Below are 24437 nucleotides of genomic sequence, written 5' to 3' on the forward strand. Positions count from 1 at the left end.
GAACCTCGTGCTGGTGTGGGGCCTCCCTTGCTCTAGCGAGTCCCCCTCCGGCGTTGACTGGTGACGGGGAGGGTAAGGCCTCTTTCCGCTTCTCAAGACAGAGCCCCTCTTGCCCAGAGCATCCTCCGCTCCATCTGGCAGTGACTAAATGAAATCGGCAGCCCCTCTTTTAGGTGGGGTGCTTTCCCAGCTGCACCAAATCAGTGGTTTGTGACGCGCTGAGGACAAGGGTTTGGGGCTGACATCCCTGCTACACCCCGGGGGCGCCTCGGCCTGCCGCCAGGGCTGAACCGCAGCTGGGGGGAGGGTGGGCTCTGGGCGGCCTGATCCAACCTGAGGCATCTGTTTAAATCTAGATGACAGAGCAGCGGAAACGCAGGCAACGCCTGGGCTTCGTGGATGTCCAGAACTGCATGAGCCGCTGAGTGGAGCCATGGAAGGCCCGTCAGGCCACATGCGACACTGGAGAGCTGAGAGTGGGAACACCGCCCCTCAAGGCCAGGTGCCCACCCAACCCCCAGCTCCACCTCTGCCAGACCCCGCCCCAGGCGAGCGTAGACTCTGACCAGCCTAGAGGGGAAACTAGAGCTGACAGTCCTGCCCAGACCAAGCTCTTAAAAAAAAACTCAGAAACTCAGTGGGACTCGGCTTACCTTAATGCCTAAGTCCTCTTAAAGGACTATTGCTTTGTCCCTTAAAGCAATGACTGATGTGCCTTTGTATTCCTCCTGGTGGGTGATTAGGAGTGGGGTCTCCTTTTTATTCCAAGCACTACATTTTGGTTACTGCCACTTCTGGAGGGGCGCAGTGATGCTGTCGCTAGTGATTTTAGGGCTTTGTTTTTGTTATTTAACTTATTCACGGTGCCAGGCTCAGCCCTGACCAGGGCCGTGCGGCCCCCCTGTGCCTCAGAACTGCCGTGTACAGTGCGTAGACCTCAGTGTCCGAGTCCACGCCACCCCCTCTGCACGGCCCCGGCTGGACTGGTGACCATAGGCTTGGTCCTGAGACCTGCCTCCTCCTGGGCCTCCTGGGGAAGAGTCACACGCCCAGGTGACAGGGCTGGGGCGTGTTAACAGGGGCTGGTTTTGACTGCTTGTGTTTTCTCCTTTCGGTGTAATGTTTTACAAATCCTTTGGCCCGAGAACTAATATGTTAATTACCTTAAATAAATTAATAAATCTAGTCCGTTAGAAAGGGAGGCTGGCTCCCGTGCTCCCCAGGGGCTGGGGTGGGTGGCAACGTGGCGCTGGCAGAGGACAGAATACGAGCCCTGCCTGCTGGCCTAACCTTGGGCTCTTGGGAGATGCTGAATGCCATCCTGTCTTGCAGCGATTCCGGGACAGAACTGTACTACGGGATAACTGGTTTCTATCATAATCCTATGAATTTTATTTTATGCATTTCAAAACACAGTGAGGAGTCCAGGTACAATGAGGTTAAGAACCCACTTCCACTTCTTCCCAACAAGGAGTGCTGTCGGCCCTGCCCTACCCCTTCTCTCAGCTCTCTTCTTGACAAGAAACCTGAAGTAGGGAATGTAAACATCTACTGGTAAGAGCTAAGGTTCCGTGGAGTAATAAGGTGACCCTGTGTGTGTCCCCGGCCAGGGTAGGGGGCCTGCCGTGTGGCCTCCCACAGAACCTGCCCCGAGTGCTGAAGCCGACTCAAGCCGAGGCCCTGCCTGGCCTGTTGGTAGCTCTACTCTGCCCCTTAAGCCAACTTGGAACATGGCTTTTCTGCAAGGTCAGGGGTAGAGGACTGAGCTCTGGCCTTCTGAGTCATTGGGGAGGAGGGCCAAGCAGGCTTTTCTCATCCCTCTGTCATACACCTCCTACTGCTTTCTGTTTGCAACAGGACGTCTTCTTCAGTACTGACCGCTATTTTTGGCTCTCTCCCAGGAGCTCCTACAACAAAAGGGAGCCTGTGAATCTTGCCAGGAGCCAGCCAGACCTCTGTTGGCAGGTGGGGCTCCTGTGGCCGTGCAGGAAGCACCTTGCCCAGAGGCCCCGTCACCTTCCCTTCTCAGGCCCAGACGGAGACCCGCACTTCCTCTCCTGGAGGACATCCTAGCCTGACTGGTGGGCGGGCGGATGCTCAACTGGCGTCCCTCCTCAGGCCAGAGCTTTCTTTAGAGCAACAAGGGCTTCCTTTCTTGTGAAGGCCAGATGAGATTCCTGAACTACAAGGACAGGGAAATCAGGGCATTTTATTGATAATGGCAACTGTACACGACTTTACGCTTAGGTATGTAGGCGTGATAAGGCCCGAGCCCAGGCCTTATGCTTCTCCTCAGGATCCCTGGGGGCAAACTTCTCCTGCAGTTTCTTCCACATGCCTTTATTCATCTCCTTAAACTCTTCCAAGGTATCTGCAAAAGGAGAAGACAACAAAAAAAGGCTGAAGTCTAAAATGATTACACAGGTTGGCCCCACAGGGCTTTCGCCACACAGGCATGTCTCGCTTTTCACAGTATGTTCCTAAGAAAGGGAAGTGTAGCCCCAACTTCTGATAAGCAAATCAGGCAGGGTAACAGACAAATAAATGCAAGTGTGGATGAGCACTTGTGTACCAGAGACCGTCCTTACAGTGGCCTCTGTTCACATCCAATCATCATTCAGCATCTAAGCAGGGCCCTCTCCGCTCTGCTCCACGTGAGCAAAGAAAAGGCACTGTAGCATCAGCTACACAACCCACAGGCCCAGAGGCTTATCTCAAAACTTGGCCTGAGCCACACAGACCTTACTGTCTCCATTTTACAGATGTGGAAACTTGAGGCAGAGTGAGGTTAAGGAACTTGAGCAGGCTACACGGTTAGGAAGTGGTGGGGCTGGGATTTGACCCCAGACACTTGGGTCCACCCCACGCTATGGAGTTGAGCAGGCACCCGGGAGGGAGCTGGACATAGGCCCCCATCCCTGCCCACCATTTCCACACTGGGTCCCCTCAAGCAATCAGTTAACCCTCTGAGCCTCGGGTTCCTCATCTGCAAAGTGGAGATCAAAACACCTGCCTCAAAAGTTGTGAATTTTAAAGGAAATAATGGAGGTGACGTACCTGGCACCTGGCCCACACTCAAGAAAACGTAGCCATCTTCACAGGCGTGAAGGCAGCAGGAGCTGGTGGGAGCCAGTGGGGCCTCTGTTTAAAAACATACATCCACCCCTCCCCCCTCCCCCCTAAAGGAACCAAGGCAGGGTTTCTCAGTCTCAGCCCCAGCGACATTTGGGGCCAGATAATTCTTTGTTGTGGGGCTGACCTGGCACTGCAGCAGCATCTTGGCCTCTACCCACTAGATGTCAGTAGCAAACTGCCCTTTCCCCCCCAAGCTGTGACAACTAAAATGGTCTCCAGACATTGCCACAGGTCCCTGGGGGACAAAATCGCTCCCGGGTTGAGAACCACTGGTCTAAAGTCTCTCCAGGGCTAAAGTTCTATGATACCTAATTTTACTTGTATTTTAAGTTTAGATTTTCACATTATTTAAATTTCATAGCCTGGATTTTCATCTCTTAATAAAACTTCTGGAGAAAAAGAATAGCTTTTCTGAACAAAAAGGTAACTTACATCATCTATTAACATTTACTGTCAGTGGGCTCTTGACTAAATTAGGACACGCACTGTACTCCGGCCAGGATTCCACCCTGGGACTTTTCCAGAAGTCCAGGTTCCTTCGTGGGGCACAAAACGGGACGCCGAGGGCTCCCTGTCCACTGACACGCCGAGGCCTCCTTCAGAGACTCCCGGGACCCCAAGCCAGGATGGACACACTCGGGACCTAGACTGCAGCCACATTTCAGACTTGCCAGGCCCTCAAATCCTCATGACAAACACTGCAAGGTGTCCTGCCCTGTCAGAGGAAACACTCAGTAAGCTTATTCCACAGAGTCACAACAAAAATAAGAGGCTTGCTGTGAAAGCAAATTATCAGCTAATTTCCTAAGGCTGAACTCCCAGCCAGGACAAGCTGCAGCACAGGCCAGTGGTGGGGAGTCGTACATCTCCCCCTCCTTGGCTATGGCCCGTTCTCTCCGAACTCAGGCATCCCGAGAGTTAACAAAGAGGCAGAGGCTGAGCCTCTGGAACTTCTTTCCATTCTAATTTCAAGTTCAAACTTTGCTCAAATTCTTCCGGGTCCTCACAATGACATTGTGCATCGATGCTGGTAATTACACGGGCCCAGGGACATGGGGGTACCATTTGTTTATATATATGTGTATGTGGGTGTGTACACACACACACACACTTTTTAAAAAATTGCCAATAAAGTGATTCTGCCTGGCCAAAATATCTCTACCCCAGTTTTCCAGAGAGTAAATATAAAAATAGTATCAGAGTCAACACACAATAGCAGATGACACCACCAGGTTTTAATCTGTTCAGAAGGTTAAGAGTTTTCTGGAAGCCTAAATCCTCAAACCTTAGTTGCTGAAGGCTGCCAGAGGAATAGGAAAGAGAAATTTCTAGAGTACCAGGAGGCAATGTTTCAGGGCCATGCCCTCCCAGAAAAGGTTAGCCTATTTTTATATGTGGTATCCTTGGCAATAAAAATAGTTAATTTTCCAGAACCTGCCTGTTTCAACCCAGGCTCCCCCTGCCACCACCCCCCCTGTCCCCCTTCAGTGACAATGGAGATGGGGAAGTAAGGAGGGGCTGGGCTAGGCAGGGTTTTTCCTTTCTTGTTAATCAGGGTCTATCAAGGACTCCAAAACATACCTAGTTAAACCCATATCTAACCCACAGACCACATCCCCTGGGTCAGATAACTCTTAGGCGGATATCCCCATACAAGTCTATTGAATGGCTTTTTGTTTTAATTAAAACCCTTGTGTTTATAAAGCCCCCTTAGGACCATAAAGATAAAATTATTTTCCTTCCATCCTGATTTCAACTACTTCCATTTGGCAAATACATATTCCCCTGTTCCCTGCTGCCCAGCCTTGAATTTAAAAGCTCTAAAGATGGATTTGCTTTTTTTAAATAATGCCTTTGACCTTCTCCATGTTCTGTAGCCAAAAAAGCATGAGCCCTGTAGCTTCAGAATTTCCTGTGGGCTATTCCACAAGACTTTCCATCAAGCAAAACTGTCTTATTAGACAATTCCCCTTGGCCGCTCAAACACAAAGACTCATTTGCAAACCAACCAGAAAGGGGAGCAGCTGTGCTTTCCATACCTGTGGACAGGATCAGTTTGTATTCTTCCAGGGACAGACCACTGAAGTTTGTGTCTCTGGGGCGAGGGTACTGGTCACACGGGGCAGAGGGGAAGAGAGAGGGAGGGGAGAGAAGATTAGTTCTGCAGCACAACCCGGGACTGGATGATCCTGGAGAGAAGCCACGCTCTTAACTGCAGTTCACAGGCCATGGGTGTCTGGAGGCCAGAAGGAGAAGCGCAACGCCACCTGGAGGCCAAACCAGTCCGGTCTGGAGAGGCGGCTCTGACTTGAACATGCACCTGAACCCTCTGGAAAATGCAGGCTGGGCCTCGGGAGCCTGGGTGGGGCCTATGAGTCTGCATTTCTAACCAGCCCCGGGTGGTGCCCATGCTGCTGCTCACGGACCACACCTTGAGCAGCGAGGATTTAGAAGAAATCCCCTCTTCATACAGACTAGGCATTTGGCCATGTAAATCTGTGGTTACTGAGCACATTTTTCAAGCCTGGGGAAATAACACTAAACGGAATTTGACAGCAATCATGTCAGGGCCGAGGAGAGGTCCAGCTTTGTCTGACAGGACTTTCCCAGTCACCCCATCTTTATCACCAGAGTGTGGGGAAGACCAGTTCCGTCAGAGGGGGTGGGAAAATATGTGTGAGATCCAAGAGTTGTCAGACACACCCGGAAGCACCCACTGGCATATAAAACAACACATGGCTTTTCTTCAAAATTAAAAACGGCTTTCATTTAGGTGACCTAAAAGCCTCTACTAGGTGCCTTAGTTGGCTTGGTTGAAATTACTGGTTACATTTGAAAGTAGCAAAACCACAATTCTTTACAGAACATCGTATAATCAGATTTCACTCACTCTTATTGGTCATCTCCAGTCAGAGGGCTGGGGACGACACAAAAGACTGTGGCCCACTCACCTTGAGTTTGTAGTAGTTTGCTTGGAGCCGTGCTAAGCTCTCGTACATCTGATCACAGGCCTCAGGCTCTGAAACCTGAAAAACAAAACCTCCAAGAAAGTGAGCAAATGAGCCCTGCCCCCACACAGGTCTTGTACTGTATGCCTCCAGGAAGGACAGGAAGCAGGCCTGCAGCTCAGAGCTGGCTTCTCTGACCACAGGTCCCACTGTCAGAAATCACCTTTTTGGAATAATGGCTCCACCTCAGCAGCTCCCCAACCTGCAGGAAAACTCAACTGGCAAACAAACATTTGCTGAACACCTGTGACTTGTGAACCAGCAAGCCACCGCGGTGGGAGGCGCTGCGGTAAAAACACAACACTCCAGGAGTGCTAGGGGCAGTGTGGGCCACAAGAAGTCAGAGGAGGTCAGCGGATCATGGAAGTGAGACTAAGCTGGTTTCTGAAGGATGCACAGGAGCTGGGGAGAGTGGAGAGGGCCTTCCTGGTGGGGGCGGTCGCATGAGCAGGGCAGAGGAGGCAGGGATGCTATACCTATGCCTCACACCAGACCATCTGGCTGAGGGCCTGAACATGCAGGTAAAAGAGCCTGGGTGGGAGAAAAAGAAAGAGCTTTTTGAGTTAAACCTTCAATATGAAATGTATTAAATAAAGATTCTTTTATGAAAGGCAAAAAAAAAAAAAATCTGAGCTTTCATCTGTGGTAAGTGGGGAGCTGTTGAATTTTACAAGGAAAGAAACATGAAGAAATTTTAGGATGAAACAGGTGAACTGAGGAGAACCACGAGGGAGAATCCAGTTAGGTCCTGTTAGGAAGCCTTGCAAATAGAAAGGGGGAAAGAAAGCAATACTCCGGATGGCCCTGCTGGAAATTCCAGGGAACGCGGGCAACATGCAGATGAGAGGTGGGTTTTTCCCTCTCATACCTCTTAAAAAGTTTTCCCTTCCTTCTGCCTTTGCCATTATTTAGCTACAGTTCCTTACATTATTCTGCCAAGAATTCTGAAAGCTCCCCAGAATGAAACTTTCTCTTCAATGTTTTTTCCCAGAATTCAAATGATGGATTTTTCCAACTTAAATCCTTTCTCGAAGAAGGCAGAGCATAAATAAATCAGTAGTTAAGCATTTTAATAGGCAGCTCCACTTCTGCCTCCGTGTGCATGTCAAATAAGGTCCCCACTTTACAGCAAACAAAAAAGACAATCCTGTCATTGAGTTCTACTCAATCCATCCCCAGGTTCAGGCCACCCATCATGAGAACGCCCAGGTAGCCACATCAGAAGAGAAAAGGTGATGGGCTGAGGAGGCAGCCAGTGTTTGTTGACTAATGATCAAAGGCATTATTTGAGTGCACTGGGGCTAAAGGCTGAAAAAGAAGAACGGATATTAACACGAGTCTGACTCCCCATCGGGTGGCACTTCCAGGGAAAGTCCAGCTTGAACAGAATTCTGCAGCATACACTTTGGGGGAAAGCGTTTTGAATGTTCTGTCTTCAGCAGGGCATGCAAAACTAAGAGCTAACCAGACGACAGACGAACAGAATGCACAAGATGCAAAAGGAAGAAGAGGGTAACACCAGCCAAACTTTTAAAGAATATTATGTAGATTACCAAAAGATAATTGTGCATTTCATCATTTGCTTGCCCTCTTCATACCTGTACAGATGTGTTTGCTTATAAATTTAAGAGAACCTAGAGTGTGCCCGGCCCATGTCAGAGCAGGTGTGCATAGCTGTGGGGAGCTGTGGAGTCCAACTGCCTGCATTTGGATCTCATCCCTTACCAGCTAAGGGGTATCGGGCAAATCACTCCATCTCCCTCTGCCCCCGACACTTAAAAAAAAAATTTCCCACTTTTCCTTTATCATTCTCTATATCTATATATACATAATATTTCAGTATGTTTCCTAAGAACAATGACATTCTCTCACATAACCACAGTTCCATGACCAAATTCAGGACATTTAACATTGATACAACACTTCTATCTGTTCCATCGTCCATATTCCAACTCTGTCAATTGTCTCAGTAAAACTCTTTACAGAAAAAAACAGTCCTTTAGGCCCAGGATCGCCTCCTGCACTACCTGTCACGTTTCTTTCTCCTTGCCACCGGGACACCTCCTCGGCCTTTCTTTGTCTTCCCAGCATTGACATTTTTGAAACATACTGGCCAACTTAAATTTTCTTTTAAAAGAAAAGATAATAATTGTCCCTATTTCTGAGGGCGATGTGAGGATAAGTAAGGTAACGCCTGGACTGCTCTGAATTCAGGGCCAGGAACACTGACGAATGTGAGGGATTAGTCTTGGTTACTATTAGTAGTAAACAGTTATAGTAAACACAGGCCTTTACTGCACTAACTACAAGGCGAAAGAAGACTTCAGGACGATCCTGGTGACAGCGGAATGAGGGGTGCGTGGAGGGCCCCTGACACCATCAGCGGAGCCAAGGAAGCCCTGCCGAGGGTCACGGCGAGGGTGGGCGGAAGTTACCAGTAGGACGTGGGGGCTCTCCAGGCACAGGACCAGCTCATGCACACGCCCAGGGTACAGCAATTAGGACACATCAGCGGATCGGTGCTGCTGGTGTGACTGCAGGGTATGGCTAGAGGTGGAAGTGATGAAGGGATGGAAAATCACCGAAGCTTCACTCTGTCCCTGACTGGACCTCCGGCCCTGAGATTGATGGCTCTCAGTGGTCCCCAAGCGTTTCATGATCAGCTTGGCGGGGATCACGCACTGACCCTTGGTCTCCGCCGAGCGAGTGGCTGTCTGCAGCACCTGTCCTCCACCTGATGGCCGTGCAACCCAACCTTCCCCTCCCACCACCACCGACCACCCTCCCAACCCAGCTCTTAATTAAGAAAGGCATTCACAGCACTGACTCTGCCCAGCGCCTCTCTCCCGGGCTCCCTCACTGCTGGCAGACCACCAACACATCGCGTCCTCACCAGACCCGCGCTCCCACCAGATCCTCACCCTCAGAGATGCTGCCAAAAGGAGTCCCCTACTGCCTTTCCTCCAAATCTAACAGTGAGAGTTGGCCGGAGAGCTGTTCAGCCACCTCCGTCTGTACCCTCAGTGGGGCGAGCAGGGTGTCTCCTTCCTGCCCAGCTTTTCCCACCTCTGACAGAGAAGTAGGGCAGAGGGGAGGGACAGAGAGAGAGAGGATGGGGTCACAGAGCATTGCTCAAAAATCAAAGTGACCCTCTGTGTTCCCTGTAACTCGCAGAAGTCCTTCAGTATTAAAGAGACAGTCTCCCAGATACTTTCCATAAAGCCTGGAGCCTCAAAGAATAATCTGAGAAGCACCTATAAATAACCAATCACCAAAAAATGACCTTGTCACCCAATTTCTCATCTGAGGTCAGAAGGTGTCTGTACGAGGCTGTAAAAGTAGCTCAGTGGAGGTGATGAGAGTTTGAGGTACGGCAACTTCAAGCCAAGTTATTACTGCCTAAGCAGAGATGGAGCCAAGGCCAATTCTGGGTTCCTAGTCACACCCAATCCAAGCTCAGCAATTACAAAATAGTCTTATTTACTACTTAAAAGTACATCAATAGAAATACTTGTCTAATTCTGGAAGCCTCACCACATACCTACATCCTACACTTTATTCACAGACTCCAGTGCAAGCATCACTGAATTTTGAAATACACAGTTTTCCCGATGAAGTGTACTGTGCACTTTTAGAAATATTCTTATATACAAGCTTTAAACTACCTGATTTTGCATTCACACCTAATGAGATTACGGACATTTTAGGACTAATAGCAAAGCTGGGTTTGAAAAAGGCAGCAGTGGGGTATTATGAAAAATTCAGCTCTGCTCCCTAAATGTGAATAAAATAGATGTTCAAGTGACAAAGTGTCCTTTATGGCTCTATTTTTGCTCCTTTTGCATTTCCCCCGCTCAGTTGTCAGTAAATTTTTCTTTACCATATTAAACTTTTATACATACAAATCTACATCACTGCCGCAGGCACTGATTTTGATTTTCAAAATTGAATATTGGGTGGTGACAGCAATTGGTACAGCGGCCCCTATTCCAGTCACACAAAGGGATGCATAAGCACTTTTGGGAAAGTGTTGCAAATTGCTTTGCTAATTAAGGTAGAGCTGGATTCAGTCCAGGAGGATCTATGAGAAAAGGTTTTCATGACTTGGTAATGAACTTCCGAAATGAGTTCATTCCATTATGGGAGTCTATTCCCTTGCATTCAACTGAAAATCTATTTCTTGAGCATCTACTATGTAGAGAGCTCTGCTAGGCGGCTGTGAGGGGACATAAAGATCCAGCCTCGGCTCCAGAGAAGTTGGCAATCAAGCTGAGACAAGATACACACACATTAAAAATAAAAAATGACCAGGACAGAGTGTAACTGAGTGCCAAGAGTTACAGGAGATCAGAAGCAGGAGCTAGCTACCAGGCCTGGCTCACATGGCAGGTGTGGTTCCCTTACAGGGAAGGTTTGCGTTTCACTGCAGTGACAGTTCACAGAGTGATGGGGAGTCAGAGTCCCTCACTTTGAGGAGTGTAGACTTCAGAGCTGGGCAGAATGGGGATCAGAGGAGGGACTGGGAGGAAGAGGCATGAAAAGGCAGGGGGACAAGGATGGTCCAGGCAGGCAGGGTCTTAAGCCGCGCCAAGGAGTGCTTCAAGGCCTGGGAAGCCACCAGATTCTTGACAAGCTCTGTGTCTGGGCTTTGGTCCACAGTGCACTAGGTTCTCAAAGGTTAAGAACCTGGGAGCAGAGATCAAGGTGGCAGAATAGAAGGATGTGGAGCTCACGTCCTCCCACAAATACATGAAAGACACATCTACATGTTGAAAAATTCTCACAGAATACCCACTGAACACTGGCAGAAGATCTCATACAACCAAAGCTGCAAGAAAGATCACCACATAACTGGATAGGATGAAGGAAAAAAAAAAAAGCAGGAATCAGGACGGGACCTGTGCCCCGGGAGGGAGCTTTCAAAGGGGAAAGGTTCCTTTACCCTGGGAACCCCCTTCACCGACTGGGAGGTCCACTGGGACAGATAGGGAGCCTCACAGGAGAGCACAGCAGCCGGCCTGTGGCAGGCAGGACAGAGGGAGACCAGCACAGACAGTCCACGCTACCTTGCTGCACTTCCCAGCCCAAGACACATGCCTGCTGGTGTGTGGAGTGGCTGGGGGCTGGAACTCGGGCTTGAGGACTCACTCTGGCTGCGCAGAGACAGCCTGAAGGGCCTGAAGTGTGGTCCGGGGCGAGGCTGGGGGTGCTGTGTGCAGGATGGAGCCCGGGTCTACTGTCAACGTGCGTGTGAAGCGGGGGGCGTGACCCCACCACAGTGGCCTCATTTTCTGGGTGCTCACGGCGGGCACGGCTCCACCATTATGAGCTCTGGGAGCACGCAAGCGCCAGTGGGTTGCCAACACGCAGAGGTAGGGCTGAAATCTGAACCGATTCCTGGCGGGTGCGTGACTTCAGCAAATTTATGCCAGCGGCAGCTTCTACAGGACATCTGAGCTGATTACTGGCACTCCCCTAGCTGAGGCAGGTCTAGTGCCAGCAACAACAAACTTTGTGGGCATGCACACGCAGAAGCAGGGCTGATATCTGAGCTGATTACTGGTATTCCCACAGCAGAGGTGGGGCCGAGGGCAGTGTCAACAACAGTGTACTTTTTGAGCATGCACACCAGGTGACAGGAGATGTTACAGAGCGCACGTCCAGGTAGACAACTCCTGGGGAGGAATATACAGCAGCTCCTTTCCCAGTGGGAGCGCTCCAGTCCCACCTACCTCACACCACAGTTTAGGATCGGATCTGGGGGCTTCTACTTCAACAACTGGGGAGCAGACCCTGCCCCTGATAGGGCTGTGACAACCACAGAGCAAAGAGGAGGCCCTGCTCAACATCCAGTGCAGGCTCTGGTCACCACAACACCAATCACACCCCCTATCAAGGGGAGAAGGGCCAGCACACCCTGAGGAAAGACATGGCAGGCATCCATACCAAAACCAGCCTTTGCACCAAAAATATGAGACTCACACAGGCTACACAGGGGTGTTTCCACATAAAAACAGCCCTTCATGACCACAGTAGATAACTGTTTCCCCTAAATTCATAGAGTCAGAGTAATATAAGTAAAATGAAAAAGCAGAGGAACCACTCCCAATTATAAGAACAAGAGAAATCCCCTACAAGAACAAACAATGAAACAGACCCCTCCAGTCTACCAGACCCTGAGTTCAAAAAGAAGGTAACAAAAATGCTGAAGGAGCTAAGAAAAGCTATCGACAGAAATGCAGATCACTGTAACTAGGAACTATAAAGAGGAGGCAATCAAAATCAGACAACTTAATTGCCGAGATGAAAACTGAGCTAAAGGCAATGTATAGAAAACTAAATAATGCAGAATGAATAAGTGATCTGGAAGACAAAATAATGGAAATCACCCAATCAGAATGGCAGACAAAAATACAAATGAAAAAAAAAAATGAAAGCAACATAAAAGACCTATGGGACACAAAGCGTGCCAATCTAGGCATAACAGGGATCCCAGAAGAAGAAAGAGAAAAGGGGATCGAAAATGTATTTAACGAAATTATGGCTGAAAATCTCCCAAACCTAAAGAAGGAAACAGATATCGAGGTACAGGAAGCACAGAGGGTCCCAAACAAGATGAACCCAAACAGACCTACACCAAGACATATCATAATTAAAATGGCAAAAGTTAAAGATACAGAGAGGATTTTAAAGGCAGCAAGAGAAAAACAAAGTGTAAGTTACAAGGGAACCCCCATAAGGCTATCAGCTGATTTCTCTATAGAAACTTTGCAGGCCAGAAGGGAGTAGCAAGATATATTCAAAGTCCTGAAAGGGAGAAAACTGCAACCTAGGATACTCTACCCAGCAAGATTATCATTTATAATAGAAGGAGAGATAATGAATTTCTCACACAAGCAAAAACTAAAAGAATACAGCAATACTAGATCTAACCTAAAAAGAATATTGAAAGGTCTTCTCTAAATAGAAAAGAAGCAAGAATCTATAGGAAAGGGAAAATCACAATAGGAAAAGCAAATATATGAAAGGATTGTAGATCACTTAAATAAACCAGAACATACATTTAAAAAAGAAAAATCAAAAAAAATTTGTGGAAGCAATTATAACTACAATGAATGGCAAAAGGATAAACATGAAAATGTAAAATAGGACATCAGAATCATATTGTTCTTACTTGGGAGAGGGGAGTAAGAAAATGTAGATTTTTTGGAATGTGTTTAAGCTTATATGACTACCAGTTTAAAGCAAGCAGATACAGTAATGGGTTAACATACTTGAAAACCAGGGTAACCACAAATCAAAAACATACAACAGATTCACAAAAAAACAAAAAGAAGAGAACTCAAGTGTAATACAAACGAAAACCATCAAACCACAAAAGGAAAAACAAAAAGAAAGGAACAAAGAAGAGATACAAAATCAACTGGAAAACCAGATTTAAAATGGCAATAAATACATACTTGTCAATAATTACCTTAAATGTCAATGGACTAAATGCTCTGACCAAAAGACACAGAATGGCAGATTGGATAATAAAACAAGAGCCTACAACACGCTGCCTACAAAAGACCCACTTTTGGGCGAAGGACACCCACAGATTGAAAATGAGGGGATGGAAAAAGATATTTCACACAAACACAAATCACAAGAAGTGGGGGGGGGTCACAATATCATATCAGACAAAATAGACTTTAAAACAAAGGCCATAGGGACTTCCCTGGTGGCACAGTGGTTAAGAATCTGCCTGCCAATGCAGGGGACACGGGTTTGAACCCTGGTCCGGGAAGATCCCACATGCTACAGAGCAACTAAGCCCATGAGCCACAACTACTGAGCCTGCACTCTAGAGCCCAAGAAGCACAACTACTGAGCCCGTGTGCTACAACTACTGAAGCCAGCGTGCCCAGAACCGTGCTACGCAACAAGAAAAGCCACCGCAATGAGAAGCCCACACACCACAATGAAGAGTAGCTCCCGCTCGCTGCAACTAGAGAAAGCCCACGTGCAGCAATGAAGACCCAACGCAGCCAAAAATAAATAAATAAATAAATTTATTTAAAAAAAAAAACAAAACCCAAAACAAAGGCCATAAATAAAGAGGGATGCTACATAATGACAAAATGATTGATGCAAGAAGAGGATATTACACTCATTAACATATATGAACCCAATATATGTTATAGGAGCACCTAAATACATAAGACAAATACTAACAGACATAAAGGGAGAAATTGATGGGAATAAAATAAAAGTAGGAGATTTTAACACCCCACTGACATCAATGGGCAGATCTTCCAAACAGAAAATCAATAGCAACAGAGATCCTAAATGACACAAGAGAACAGTTAGACTTAATTTGATATTTTCGGGACACTACATCCAAAGAAACCAGGATATACATTCTTTTCAAGTGCACATAGCACATTTTCTAGGGTAGACGACATATTAGGACACAAAACAAGCCTTGATAAATTTAAGAGGATAGAAATTATTTCAAGCATATTTTCTGACCATAATGGTGTGAAACTAGAAGTAAACCACAGAAAGAGAAATGAGAAAAAAAACTGATTACACAGAGACTAAACAACACGTTATTAAAAAACCACTTGGTCAATGACAAATTCAAAGAGGAAATTAAAAAATACCTTGAGACAAATGACAATGAAAATACAACCATATAAAATCTATGGGATGCAGCAAAAAGCATTTCTTAGAGGGAAGTTCATAATAATACAGGCCTTCCTCAAAAAAACAAGAAAAATCTCAAATAAACAACCCAACCTACCACTTAAAAGAATTAGAAAAAGAAGAACAAACAAAACCTAAAGTCAGCAGAAGGAAGGAAATAGTAAAGATTAGAGAGGAAATAAATAAGATAGAGATTAAAAAAAAATAGAAAAAAATCAATAAAATCAAGAGGTGGCTCTTTGAAAGAATAAACAAAATCAACAAACCTCTGGCTAGGCTCACCAAGAAGAAAAAAGAGGGGACCCAAATAAACAAAATAAGAAATGAAAGAGGAGAAATAACAACTGATACCACAGAAATACAAGAAGCCATAAGAGAATACTATGAACAATTATAAGCCAACAAACTGGACAATCCAGAAGAAATGGACAAGTTTCTAGAAACATACAGCCCACCAAAATTGAATCAAGAAGAAATAGATAATTTGGGGGTTTTTTGGCCACGCTGCATGGCTCACAGGATCTTAGTTCCCTGATCAGGGATTGAACCCGGGCCATGGCAGTGAAAGTGCCAAGTCCTAACCACTGGACCGCCAGGGAATTGCCAAGAAGAAATAGATAATTTGAACAGACTGATCGCTAGAAGTGAAACAGAATCTGTAATAAAAAAAAAAAACTCCCTGCAAACAAAAGTCCAGGACCAGATGGCTTCACTAGGGAATTCTACCAAACATACAAAGAACTTAAACTGATCCTTCTCAAACTCTTCTTCAAAAGACTGAAGAGGAGGGAACACTCCCAAAGTCATTCTATGAAGCCACCATCACCCTGATACCAAAACCAGACAAAGACACCACCAAAAAAGAAAATCACAGGCCAATATCTTTGATTGATATAGATGTAAAAATTCTCAACAAAATACTAGCAAACCAAATCCAACAACATATAAAAAGGATCATACACCATGATCAGGTTGGATTCATCCCAAGTTAACAAGGATGGCTCAACATATGCAAATCAATCAGTACGACACACCACATAAACAAAGGAAAAGACAAAAACCACATGATCATCTCAACAGATGCAGAAAAAGCATTTGATAAAATTCAACATCCATTCATGATAAAAACTCTCATCAAAGTGGGTACAGAGGAAACATATCTCAACATAATCAAAGCTCTTTATGACAAAACCACAGCCAATGTAATACTTAACAGTGAAAAGCTGAAAGCCTTCCCACTAAAATCTGGAATGAAACAAGGATGCCTACTCTTACCACTTCTATTCAGCATAATATTGGAAGTCCTAGTCACAGCAATCAGACAAGAAAAAGAAATAAAAGGTATCCAAATTAGAAAGGAAGAGGTAAAAATTGTCATTATATGCAGATGACATGATACTCTATACAGAAAACCCTAAACACTCAACACAAAAACTTTAAGAGCAGATAAATGAATTCAGCAAGGTAGCAGGATACAAGATTAACATAAAGAAATCAGTTGCATTTCTCTATATCAGAAAGAGAAAGTTAAAAAAATCCCTTTCAAAATCACATCAAAAAATATATATATAAAATAAAACCACCTAGGAATAAACTTGACCAAGGAGGTAAAAGACTTATATGCTGAGAACTATAAAACACTGATATAGGAAACTGAAGATGATTCAAAGAAATGGAAAGATATCCCATGCTCTTGCATTGGAAGAATTAAAATTGTTAAATTGGCCATATTATCCAAAGCAATCTACAGATTTAATGTGATCCCTATCAAATTAACCATGACACTTTTCACAGAACTAGAATAAATAATCCTAAAATTTATATGGAACCATAAAAGACCCAGAATTCCAAAGCAATCCTGGGGAAAAAGAACAAAGCTGGAGGCATAACCCTCCCTGACTTCAGACAATACTACAAAGCTACAGTAAACAAAATAGCATGGTACTGGCACAAAAACAGACATACAGATCAATGAAACAGAATAGAGAGCCCAGAAATAAACCCACACACCTACAGTCAATTACTCTTCGACAAAGGTGGAAGAATATACAATGGAGAAAAGACATTCTCTTCAGCAAGTGGTGTTGGGAAAGCTGGACAGCCTCATGTAAATCAATGAAGTTAGAACACTCCCCACATCATACACAAAAATAAACTCAAAATGGCTTAAAGACTTAAGTATAAGACATGACACTATAAACTCCTAGAAGAGAGAACACAGGCAAAACATTCTGACATAAATCATACAAATGTTTTCTTAGGTCAGTCTCCCAAGACAAAAGAAATGAAAGAAAAGATAAACAAATGGGACCTAATCAAACTTACAAGCTTTTGCACAGCAAAGGAAACCATAAACAAAACAAAAAGACAACCTAAGGACTGGGAGAAAATATTCGCAAACAATACAACTGACAAGGGTTTAATTTCCAAAATATACAAACAGCTCATATACCTCAACAACAAAAAAAACCAACAATCCAATCGAAAAATGGGCAGAAGACCTAAACAGACATTTCTCCAAAGAAGAAATACAGATGGCCAATAGGCACATGAAAAGATGCTCAACATCGCTAATTATTAGAGAAATGCAAATCGAAACTACAATGAGGTGTCACCTCACACCAGTCAGAATGGCCATCATCAAAAAGTCTACAAATAACAAATGCTGGAGAGGGTGTGGAGAAAAGGGAACCTTCCTACACTGCTGGTGGGAATGTAAATTGTACAGCCACTATGGAGAACAGCAGGGAGGTTCCTTAAAACACTAAAAATAGAGTTGCCATATGATCAAAGAATCCCACTCCGGGGCACATATCTGGAAAAGACTAGAACTCTAATTAGAAAAGATACATGCACCCCAATGTTCATAGCAGCACTATTTACAATAGCCAAGACATGGAAGCAACCCAAATGCCTGTCGACAGATGAATGGATAAAGAAGATGTGGTACACAGATACAATGGAATATTACTCAGCCATAAAAAAGAATGATGTAATGCCATTTGCAGCAACATGGACAGACTTGGAGATTATCATACTAAGTGAATAAGTCAGAGAAAGACAAATATCATATCACTTGTTTGTGGAATCTAAAAAATGATACAAATGAACTTATTTACAAAACAGAAACAGACTCACCTACATAGAAAACAATCTTATGGTTACCAAAGGGGAGGCAGGGGAGGGATAAATTAGGAGTTTGGGATTAACAGATACACACTACTATACATAAAATAGATAAACAACAAGGACCTACTGTATAGCACAGGGAACTATATTCAGTATTTTGTAATAACTTATAATGGAAAAGAATCTGAAAAAGAACATATGTATAGTATATACATATATAGTTTATATATAGTATATAGGGGGTAACAGGTAACATCTTACGGAAAAACCTGAATGAACTTTTTGGCCAATATAACTGAATCACTTTGTTGTACACCTGAAACTAACACAACACTGTAAATCAAATATATTTAAAAAAAAAAAAAGAACCATTTACATTATGACCAATTTGGGAGGCAATGAGAAGAAGCCCTCATTGGGGCCAGGGCACACGCTGGGGTGTGGTGAGGGGGCGGGACATAGGCTGGATTAGACAACAGTGAAGGCCTCACAAAGCTGCATTAGTCCAGGAGGCAACAGGCAGACCCAAAGATCTCTAAGTGGTGACCCACTGAAAGTGTTGGATAATCTAGCCCTCCAGGAGGAGCACCTACATCTCTATACATGCCTAGAAAACTGCCATGCCTTGGTCTAAACACTACCTTAACTCCCTCCAGCTCCATCCGGAACTGGGGGAGAAAAAGAGATGGAGATGCCTGCATTCCCTCTCTGACATGATTCTCCTCACAACGGCTGTTTTGCAGTGGGCTCAATATTACAACTAAAAATCGCATAATCTGTTCTCAGGCCCTTCCTCAAAAACTGGACTTCAGAGGACCCACACACGGGGGTGGGTAACGCTGGATGGCATCACCACTGCCAACACACACAGGGCTACACCCCACCACACTAAGCCACAGACCAGGCCCTGACGGGATGACTGAGAAAATAGAATCACAAAAAACCTTTGAATTCCCCTCTGAGGAGTTGGATGTATCACCTACATTACTGCCAATCCAAGACAAAGTTCAACTCCTTTCAAACGGGGCCGATATTATTTCAACCTGGGTATTTAATACAAGAACTCCCTGGTGGGCGAGCCCCTTCCTGGGTGGCTCCTCAGAGCTGTGCCCCGTGCTGGATAAGTGGGTGCTGCCAGGGACCTTTTAGGAAGCTGCCTGTGCATCTAATGAACTCATTAGAAGAGTTTGCACCTTCCCCTGTACTTAAGTCAACAATTACTGTTGTTTTGCCACCTTCCCCCATTTTGTGATTCTTTTATTAAGCTCTTGGGGCTGCAGGGAACACGCGTTCTCTTAGGGAAACTGAATTGAAAGGGGGCAAAATCCATAAACATTAGCTTTAAAAAACTGCACAATAGGATAGAGGGTGTAAGAGGTGTTAAGTGTGTTTCTGCTTCCCACCTCCCTCTTGGTGGGTTTAGGGTGGAGTGGACTGTGAGACTCCCCAAAGGGCAATCTGTGGTGGAATAAATGGAGGCAGTTATTTTTGTACCCTGGTTTCAAGTCTGAATGATTAATTTGCTTTCTAGTGGTTCTGGCTTTTCTGTGCTGGTGTCCCACCTGAGGACCATCTTTCTCCCCATCCACACTGGGGAGGTAGGGGCTGGGCCAAAGAAAAGCAGGTGGGTAAACAGAGGGATGTTTAACTCTTTGCCAAAACTGTCCATGGTCCAAAGAGGTCTTGAGCAGGAAGTGAGGGGAAGGGAGGGCTTGAAGTTCACGGAACAAGAGGCCTTTCTAACAAGAAGAAGTAACTTGGGAGGAATGGGAGCTGAGGATAGTTCAGGCACAAAGAAGACAATGCTCACTTGTCTTGCCATTTAACTCCTGGGGAACCCGGAATAAGTTGTTTTTCTTTTCAGATTTTGTTTCTTCACCTGTAAAATGGGAACAGTGATGGTGACCTCAACTCAGCTGCACTAAGGAATAGACTAAATGAGACCACGCATGCAAGTGTGCCATGCATGCGTTCAGCGTTATTGTTCAGATGCAGGAAGCCACAAGGCTGAGAGCAGGACTGCCTGCTCCTCTCCTCTACAGGAACAAACACGCGGCGGAGAGCTGCCTCCCCCTCTAGTCCTGTCCTTCTAGCACATGGCATAACCGAGGGGGAGTTCCACACCAATCAGTTGACCGGGTCGAGTGCCTGCCCCTGGCTGCCAGCTTAATGAACCACCTTTCTTTCTCAAGTTCTTTATAAATGATCCGGGGGTGTGAGTGGGAGTGACTCACAGCGCTGTTCTCAATTCCAGCAAGGGACTGCTCCTTCTAAAAATTACCACCAAGATTTACTAATAAGCCCAGGTGCATTCTTGGGTGACATCAGGATGAGGTACCACAACAGTGGTCCTGAGTCATGTGCCTGCTGCCATCATGATGCACTGGTTCACTCTACCAGGGATGCATTCATCAGCTGCTCTGGAACCATCAACCGAGCCATGACTTGCATCTGCAGCCATGACTCAAATTCGTGTGCGCCTTCTACTCATCAGAACTATCTCCCTAGGTGACGACAAAGGATGACAACTCCAAAAGAGAAAGCTCTACCCTCCTTTTCTGGCTCCTCTTGCACTAACAGTCAAGTAGGTGAATGTCATACTGTCACCTCCCCAAGGATCTAGCCCTCTGTCAGCTTCTCTGCTGGCTGGTTTCACCATCCGAATTTCATTAAAGCAAGTCACGTGTCTGTCCAACTGTAAGCTCCTTGGTGATAAGGACCAGGTTATGTCTCTCTTCTGTAGTTCCTGCACTTCCCCACACAGAGTAAGCTCACAAATTAATTCTCACCACTCAGGGCACAGAAATATTCCCTTCTCACTCTTCAATACTTCTCTCCATCTAGTTCTGCTACATCTGCAACTATATTCAAATGATTTTTGTCTCATGAGCCATAACCAATCATTTATTTACCCATTCATTCAGACATTTACTGAGTGTCTTTTATGTGCCAGGAACTATGCTAGACACTGTGGGGAGAAAGATAAAAATAGCACCGTCTCTATTCTCAGGAAGCTCACACTGAAAATATGAAGGGAGCATAGCCCTAGAAAGTCTATGGGCTATGGGATTTGCAGAGTTGGGACTATGACTCTTGCCTTCAAGATCTTTATACTACGGGCCAGTGAAGACCACTGTAAGAAGTGTGAGGGCCCTCAGTGTTGTGTGACACCCCAAACCCCCCAACAAAGCCCTGAGCCAGACACTCCGTCCATGCCCACCACCCAGTCAGCACTTGGTTTCGATGATGCCACTGGGCATGATGTTCTTGCTCCATTAGGTGCGCTGGCTTGGGTCTGGGTTGGGCTAAGTTGCCAAAAAGCCATGTTCCTGCTTTGACAGGTTGTGGCCAAATTTCGCAAAAGTCATTTCTTCAGGCTGTGTGTGTATGTGTCACATCTCATGTGTCTGACCTCTTGCCTGAGCCCCAGGCTCAAATATCCCACTGTCTACTTTGACATTTCCACTTGGAAGTAAATCCACTTTGCATCTCAAGTTTAACATGTCTGAACACCAAACTAAAGATGTTCTTCCCACGCCTCACCTGTTCCTCATCTCGTCTTCCCCATCTCAGTAAACGGCACCACCTTGCACCGAGTTGCTTAGGCCAAAACAATCTAGGTGTTATCCTTGGTTCCTCTTTCCCTTTACCCTATATCCAATACATCAGCAAGTCCTGTTGATGCAACCTTCACATTGCAACCCCAATCTGGCCACTTCCATCTCCTGTGCTGCCATCTTCATCCAAGCCACCACCATTTCCTGCCTGGGCTACCAGAGTGACTGTTTCTATTCTTGCCTCCCTATAATCCATTCACTGGTACAACCAGAGTGATCTTTAAAAAAAAGAGTAAACTAGGTCACATCAGCCCCCTGACTAAACCTCCCCAGAGGCTTCTCACTGGTCTTATGATAAAATCCAACCCCTAAACAGAGTCTGCCTATAAAACCCTACCGTGCCTGACTCCTGTCCTCCCCTGACTCAACTCTTAGAAAACGGCATTTCACTCACTACCCTTCAGCCACTTGCACTTTCTTTCTGCTTCCTGCCTCAGGACCAATGCACTGCCTGAAAGAACACCAAGTGTTCATTGTTGGCTCATCGTCTTCCCTTAGGTCTCATCTATGTGTCACCTCCTCAGTAAGGCTTTATCTATCATAACTAATATTACCCTTTTACCATGCTACTCTATTTCATATCCATCATAGTACTTCTCTGGACTGCCCTATGTGTGTCTACTTGCTTACTGTGTCCTGAACTAGGACGTAAACTTAAATTTCATGTGGGCAGGACCTCATCTAATTAACTACTGTCTCCCCAGCACCTGGAACAGTTCCTGGCACATGGTGGGTTTTCCTTAAGTATGTGCTGTATGAATGAACAAATCCCAGAAGTGCAGCACCAACCTGGAGGAGAGCAAGAACACAGGTCTACTACTCACACACATGGGCACGGGGTGAGGACTCAAACCTGCCGCACGGGCTTACAAGGGCCCAGGAAGCACACCAAGGCTTAGTGGGGACCCTGCATAGGTCCTTGGGCATCAGCTCAAACACTGCACAACACTTCGAGGTAATGGCATCGTGTCAGGGGAGCAATAAGCCTATGACTGTCACCACCTAGGACTGGTGTTGTGGGACTCAACCCTGGCTGCACCCTGAATCATCGAGAGCTTTTAAAAACACTGAGGCCAAGGCCTCACCCCCCCCCGAGATTCTGATTCAACAAGGTCGAATGGTCCCAAGTATCTAGATTTTTAAAAAGCTCCTCGGGAACCTCCAACGTGCAGCCAGGTGAAAGTACTGAGTAGAAGATAGGATCACCGCTCTCCGCAGTTTCCCTGGGCGTTAAGAGGGTCCCCAGGTACGCGCGGCCAGGGAGGAAAGGCGCGCGCATGCGCGGGGCCCCGCCGCCAGGCCGCTCGTGGGCCCCGCCCTGCCTCCTCCTTTCCTCCCCTCGCCCCAACCGCCTCCCCGCCGCAGGCGGACCCCACAGTCTGGTCACCTGGGTGTTCTCTCCCTCCCGAAAGGCCTGCGCTACCCGCTGCCGCAGATAAGCGCCCAAGTCCCGGCCTCTTTTGGTCTCGTCCACTGGCCATTCCTCACAGAGTTTAAGAAAACGCCTGTAGCGGCTAGCCGCCATCTTAGGCCCTGCTTGTCTCCGCCCCTGAGGGAGGAGTCGGCGGGAACAGATGGAGCTTGCGCACTAAGCATCAACGGCTTCCCGAAGAGGTGGGGTGGGAGGGAGGAGTGAGCCTGCGCCACTTGGCCGGCGCCCTGCCGCTTTCCGGGAGGGGCCGCTGCTCCCCTGTCTTTGCCGGGCCAGCTAATTCAGTCTTCGTCTTCCTGGAACCAACCCGGTTCCCAGGAGCAAGTCAGGCGTGGAGTACACTGGGGATAGCTTCCTTCTCTTTTTCAGTGACTGCACAAGCTCCAGACTAAAAAACCCTCCTCTGAGACCTCTGCTAATTGCATAAGCGAGTACATTTGCATGTAAATACAAGTGGTTATTCGATGAAGATGTGTTTGAACTTAATCACGTAGCATGCACACGTGGTTCGCAGCCCCCCTCCCCTTTCTCACAGTCCTGTACCTGTCGCTACCATTTGGTGATCTGCCACAATTCTTTCTTTAGTGCTCCTCAGCTCTGTCCTTTCCTCAGCTTCTATCAGTATCCTTTTGAGCGCCCCTTCCCCCAGCCAGCTACTTTTCCCTGCTTGAGCAACGTCATCTGGGTTGATTCAGTCTGGAAAAACTTGTCTTACCAAGCCTTCTCTTCTACATCTCCAGCTGCATATCGTGTGGGATGTTCTGATTTTTCTTTTCAAAAGATACCCCCACCATCCAGATTTTCCTTAAGAAAGCCTCAGCCCCCTTTTGCATCTTTACTGCCTGAATTTAGCCAGGACCATCCTGTGCACACACTTGGCTTACCGCAAACCTCTTCCTTCTCACCTTGCCTAATTCATAAGTCCAGGAGACTCCTGCCCTGAGTCAGGAAGTGAACACATAACCAAAACACAAAGTTAAAAGTGACAAGGGCTTTAATTGAAGTGTTAGGGAATACTAGGAGTTTGGAGAAAGAACTAGTACTTCTAGCTGTTCAGGAGATTAAGAGGAGGAAGATCAGGGATTGCTTCCAAAGGAGATAGCCTTTGGGCTGGGCCTTGAGGATGGTTAGAGTTTGGATAAGCGGGAATGGAGGGACGTTCCTTCCATAGCAAGAGCCAGGCCTGGGGCAGAATGGGAGAGCTGAAGAGGGAGGAGGAAAAATCAGTGGGTGGTTTTAACAGGGAACAGCTCTGAACTGTCTGAAGTCCTTAAGGGTAAAGACCTATGAATGAGAACCTTTGGGGACCCAAGGTGTGTGATGCCCACTTGAGGTGAGTTCAGGGGGAGTGGAAAATGAGGCGCTCAAGGGCACCCCCAACGCATTGCCAGCCCAACAGTACCTACCTGCTCCACTCTCACCACAGCT

General features: G+C 46.3%; 2 protein-coding genes across 3 annotated transcripts in view; one reads left to right on the plus strand and one right to left on the minus strand.

Moving 5' to 3' along the window:
* The window catches only part of ITPR3 (inositol 1,4,5-trisphosphate receptor type 3), a 65839-nt gene extending 64654 nt beyond the window's left edge, over positions 1-1185 (plus strand). For both annotated transcript variants that reach the window (XM_082345032.1, XM_082345033.1), the window contains exon 59: positions 357-1185. In XM_082345032.1, coding sequence (XP_082201158.1) covers positions 357-425 — 69 coding nt within the window. In that variant the 3' untranslated portion in view covers positions 426-1185. The remainder of the gene's footprint in view (positions 1-356) is intronic.
* A 1004-nt stretch (positions 1186-2189) lies between these two features.
* On the minus strand, positions 2190-23137 carry UQCC2 (ubiquinol-cytochrome c reductase complex assembly factor 2). Its single transcript, XM_082345171.1, has 4 exons — positions 22965-23137; positions 6087-6161; positions 5175-5244; positions 2190-2371 (listed from the first exon to the last, which is right to left on the minus strand). Exons 1-4 carry the CDS (start codon positions 23100-23102, stop codon positions 2244-2246), a joined length of 411 nt encoding a protein of 136 aa, XP_082201297.1. The 5' UTR covers positions 23103-23137; the 3' UTR covers positions 2190-2243.
* Positions 23138-24437: the final 1300 nt, after the last annotated feature.

This window comes from Balaenoptera borealis (genome assembly GCF_965194805.1).
Source record: "Balaenoptera borealis genome assembly, chromosome: 12".
Taxonomy (NCBI): Eukaryota; Metazoa; Chordata; class Mammalia; order Artiodactyla; family Balaenopteridae; genus Balaenoptera; species Balaenoptera borealis.

Coding starts and splice junctions, on each gene's coding strand:
- UQCC2 (XM_082345171.1), bottom strand. CDS start 23,102: ATGGCGGCTAGCCGCTACAGGCGTTTTCTTAAACTCTGTGAGGAATGG. Junction 6,162..22,964: donor GGGAGGGAGAGAACACCCAG/GTGACCAGACTG, acceptor TTTGTTTTTCAG/GTTTCAGAGCCTGAGGCCTG. Junction 2,372..5,174: donor CAAACTGATCCTGTCCACAG/GTATGGAAAGCA, acceptor CTCCTTTTGCAG/ATACCTTGGAAGAGTTTAAG.